The sequence below is a fragment of the Dendrobates tinctorius genome, unplaced genomic scaffold (genome assembly GCF_039654945.1).
Source record: "Dendrobates tinctorius isolate UK_male_01 unplaced genomic scaffold, ASM3965494v1 ptg000054l, whole genome shotgun sequence".
Lineage (NCBI taxonomy): Eukaryota > Metazoa > Chordata > Amphibia > Anura > Dendrobatidae > Dendrobates > Dendrobates tinctorius.
In genome coordinates this window covers 17,283,708-17,287,814 of record NW_027361722.1, presented here as the reverse complement: position 1 = coordinate 17,287,814, position 4,107 = coordinate 17,283,708, and the positions used below count along the sequence as shown (strand labels likewise).

The 4,107-nt window shown below is 43.9% G+C and overlaps 1 protein-coding gene across 1 annotated transcript; it reads left to right on the top strand.

Annotated features, from left to right (window-relative positions):
- The first annotated feature begins 546 nt into the window (after positions 1-546).
- On the top strand, positions 547-3,848 carry LOC141091532 (aquaporin-3-like). The gene is made up of 6 exons (XM_073577180.1): positions 547-703; positions 902-1,028; positions 1,621-1,758; positions 2,124-2,242; positions 2,751-2,968; positions 3,188-3,848. The coding sequence occupies exons 1-6, from the start codon at positions 587-589 to the stop codon at positions 3,366-3,368; spliced, it is 900 nt and encodes a 299-aa protein (XP_073433281.1). The 5' UTR covers positions 547-586; the 3' UTR covers positions 3,369-3,848.
- The last annotated feature ends 259 nt before the right edge of the window (positions 3,849-4,107 follow it).

Sequence of the window (4,107 nt, the reverse complement as noted above, 5' to 3'; positions counted from 1 at the left end):
GATCGTCTGTGTAGCGTCAGATCTTCACGGACACATTACAGATATTAATATAGGAAACTGTATTGATGTTGAAGTATAAAAGCAGATCGCACACCGATGTGAAATACGGACACGCCTGCGTTTTCACATACTGTAATGCGTTATTTTGTCGCATTCCGTGCGCAAGCGTGCGCATGAGGTTTTTTTTACGCCGTTGGACGGACCCAAAAATGCAACAGGTTGCGTCTGGTGCGCCTGGGCGCACATGACGAAAAAACGCATGCGCACAAAATCGCATATGAACGTGTGCAAATGTTAGACCATGCCCCCGCATGTTAAACATAGGTGCACATGACGCATGCGCATGGAGGCGCACGTTGCGCAAAAAAACACTAATGTGAAACCAGCCTTAGAATGGCCAGGTCAAAACATTCCACCCCAAAATTCGAGTAAATGGCAGCTGACGTCTGACAATTAACCTGCCTGGCAATGAATGAGTTACTGGAGCTCAGAATCAGCTGCACTAAGATCAGAGCCGATTTCCATGGATCAAGTCCATAAAGTGCAGTTGTGGCGGCAATGAAGCTTCCATCAGAGGGTCAGGATCATGGTGGACATGGATGATCAGCTGCCGCTCCTGGAAAAATTGAAACAAAAGATTATGACAACTAATCTTTATGTGCGCTGCGGGCTGGCGGAGTTTTTAGGGACTTTTATATTAATTGTAAGTAAGGCGTTATTCCCTATAATCCACTTCTGCTGCTGTGGAACCTCTTTCCGTAAGGTGCAAGGAGTAGCGCCCTATACTATACAGTACTCATTTTATATAGGTGTACGGTGGCTGAGGGGCTCAGTATAGCTAAAATATAAGTGGTCCCTTCCAAAAAGACTACATATATATATTTTTTTTTTCTTCCCTTAGCTATTTGGCTGCGGTTCTGTGGCTCAGATGGAGCTGAGTGGTTTAGCCAAAGCTCAGTTTCTAAGCGTCAATATGGCGTTTGGTTTTGCTGTCAGTGCTGGTGCCTATGTCTGTGCTGGAGTCTCAGGTGAGCGGGTAACTAGAAAATGGTGTCTTCTCATAGGTATTTACCCAGTTTTACTTTATTTTTCTTGTGTAGAATATCCATATAAAAAGTTCAGCTGCACTCACTATTCTGCTGGTGCAGTCACTGTGTACATACATTACTGATCCCGAGTTACATCCTGTATTATACCCCAGAGCTGCACTCACTATTCTGCTGGTGCAGTCACTGTGTACATACATTACATTACTGATCCCGAGTTACATCCTGTATTATACCCCAGAGCTGCACTCACTATTCTGCTGGTGCAGTCACTGTGTACATACATTACATTACTGATCCTGAGTTACATCCTGTATTATACTCCAGATCTGCACTCACTATTCTGCTGGTGCAGTCACTGTGTCCATACATTACTGATCCTGAGTTACATCCTGTATTATACCCCAGAGCTGCGCTCACTATTCTGCTGGTGCAGTCACTGTGTACATACATTACATTACTGATCCTGAGTTACATCCTGTATTATACTCCAGAGCTGCACTCACTATTCTGCTGGTGCAGTCACTGTGTTCATGTACTAGGTTTCTGGTAAGTAATGTCCGTTGCTCTGCAGGTGCCCATCTCAATCCGGCTGTGTCGTTTTCAATGTTCCTCCTAAAGAAGACCACCTGGCAGCTGATGCTCGTCTACTTTCTGGCACAATTCCTCGGCTCTTTTATTGGCGCATGCCTAGTATTTGGTTTGTATTTTGGTAAGAAATCATTTTCCCTTTTGGATGAACCAGCACGACTGCATTGTATCAGCAGACCGTTGAAGTTAATGGGTGCTGTGTAATACTTGCCACATGCGGAGGGGTTTCAGGGGTAACTGTACACATGATGGTTGGCTTTTACCACTGTTTACCCCTGACATCTTGGCCTTTCAGAAGGCGCACACCCTGCTGCGCCATGAGACCCTTCTAAGTTAAGGGATTGCACAAAGTAAAAAACTGTCTTTCTAAACAGGAGAACACTCGTAACGATTCCACAAGGAAAACCAAGCACAGTCCCTGCAATACAGAGAAATGTCCCAGATTATCATTCCCTTCCTGATTCTTGTCTTACTGGTACATTCTAGATGCCCTTCACGCGTACAGTGGTGGCAACTGGACGGTGTACGGACCACAGGCGACTGCTGGGATATTTGCATCCTATCCGTCAGAACATCTGAGTCTAGTGAATGGACTCGTGGATCAGGTAAAGTCTAATTCCTGCCGTTATACTGGGAAAAAGTATATGACTATAAACTGTAAAAAAAAGTAATTATTTTACAAGCTAAAATACTGTAGCTCTTATGTCTGCATCAAGCTGGAAAGGACATGGGGAGGAGCATTGTGAGATCAGTCAGCTGCTCTTGGCCAATGGTATCACACTACCAGGAAGCTGATTGGCTAAGACCAGCTAACAGGCCCCTTCTTGCAATGCTCCTCCCTCCAGTTCTTTCTAGACAGATTCAGGCAGCGTACAGTGTCTTGCATGGCAGGGGCTCAACAAGGTGAATGAAGAGTAAAAAAAATATTGTGCAGCAAGCATAGCATTCCTGAAACTGAAGGTTTGAAATATATGGCTGGAATCTAGACCAGATGGAACAATCATTCTATTGATGGACTGTCTGTTCCTCCAGGACAAAGATCACCCCAACTTCATTTTTTTTTGGGTTTTTTTTCTGTTTAAAATAAAGTCCTTTTCTTCTGTTTTGCCCCAGGTGATCGCCACTGCTGCCTTAATGATTTGCCTTCTAGCCATTTTTGATGAAAATAATAATGCAGCCCCCCGGGGTCTTCAGCCGTTTGTGAGTGGTCTGATAGTCCTGCTCGTTGGCCTTTCTATGGGATTCAACTGTGGATACCCCATTAATCCAGCCCGGGACCTGGCCCCCCGAATCTTCACAGCGTGTGTTGGCTGGGGCCTAGAAGTCTTCAGGTAACTTGAGCACTCTTCTTATTTCACTTACCTCTGCTAAAAAGCACTTAAATATGGGAGAGTGGATGTGTCTTGCAGTTGAACCATTGTCAGTTCATAGCACTCTTAATATTTCTGCAAACTTCAGAGCTGAAATCTTCCAGCATCCCCAGCTGGCTCAAATTTACCATAATGTAACCTGGGATTGGTCTGTTCTGATGGTATATCTTTATCTTCTAGGGCTGGAGGTCACTGGTGGTGGGTACCTGTAGTGGGTCCCATGATCGGTGGGGTCATTGGGACATGTCTTTATGAACTGCTCATTGAAATTCATCACGCACCGAACCGGTGCAAGGCCGACCATGAAGAAAATGGAGAGTGCGATCCTCCTGAACTCCCGCTGATCGAATTAATGGGATAGGCTGCATGTGGGCAGCTGTAGACTAAAAATTTTAATGGCCGTCTTTGTGAAATTTTACATAACTGGTTACTCTTGATGCTCCTTACCACCCACTCACCCCAGCAAGGTCACATCTTGTGCTGTCAGTCTTGTGGCAAAGCCCTATAATGGCGGGGAGGACTACCGGATGCCACTATTCGGATCAGATCATCTTTCATTTTCAGGTGCCTCTGAAACATGAGTCTTGGAATCTGAGATCTTCCTTTCCACTTTTTATTTTTTTTTTTTTTGTTATAAATTGTCTTATATAGACTGAACCGTATATAAATCACAGCCGATGAGTGACTGGTGCTGTGGGCCATGCGAACCAGATGACCTCTCATTTTCAAGGGCCTCTGAAACATGAGACTTGGTTATTGTGAGCAGCTGTTGCATTTTTAATTTGGTTTTATAACTGATTTTGTTTTATTTGAATAAAAACTTTTTATTTCAGGATCAGCATTGGGACTTTTAGATGTAGATTTTGTAACCTTTTTAATGATGAGACCCACAAAATGTTAGGCTTTGTTCTGCTAAGGAGCAGCAGAATGTAGAGGCAGAGACCCTGATTTCAAAAAGATTGAATAATAGGCAGTGACTACTAGAATGGTATTTAACAGGGAGAAATACGAGACTCTACATCTGGGCAAGAAAAATTAAAAATTACATCTACAGAATGGGAGTAATAGAACTAAGCAACAGCAGGTGTGAAAGACTTGAG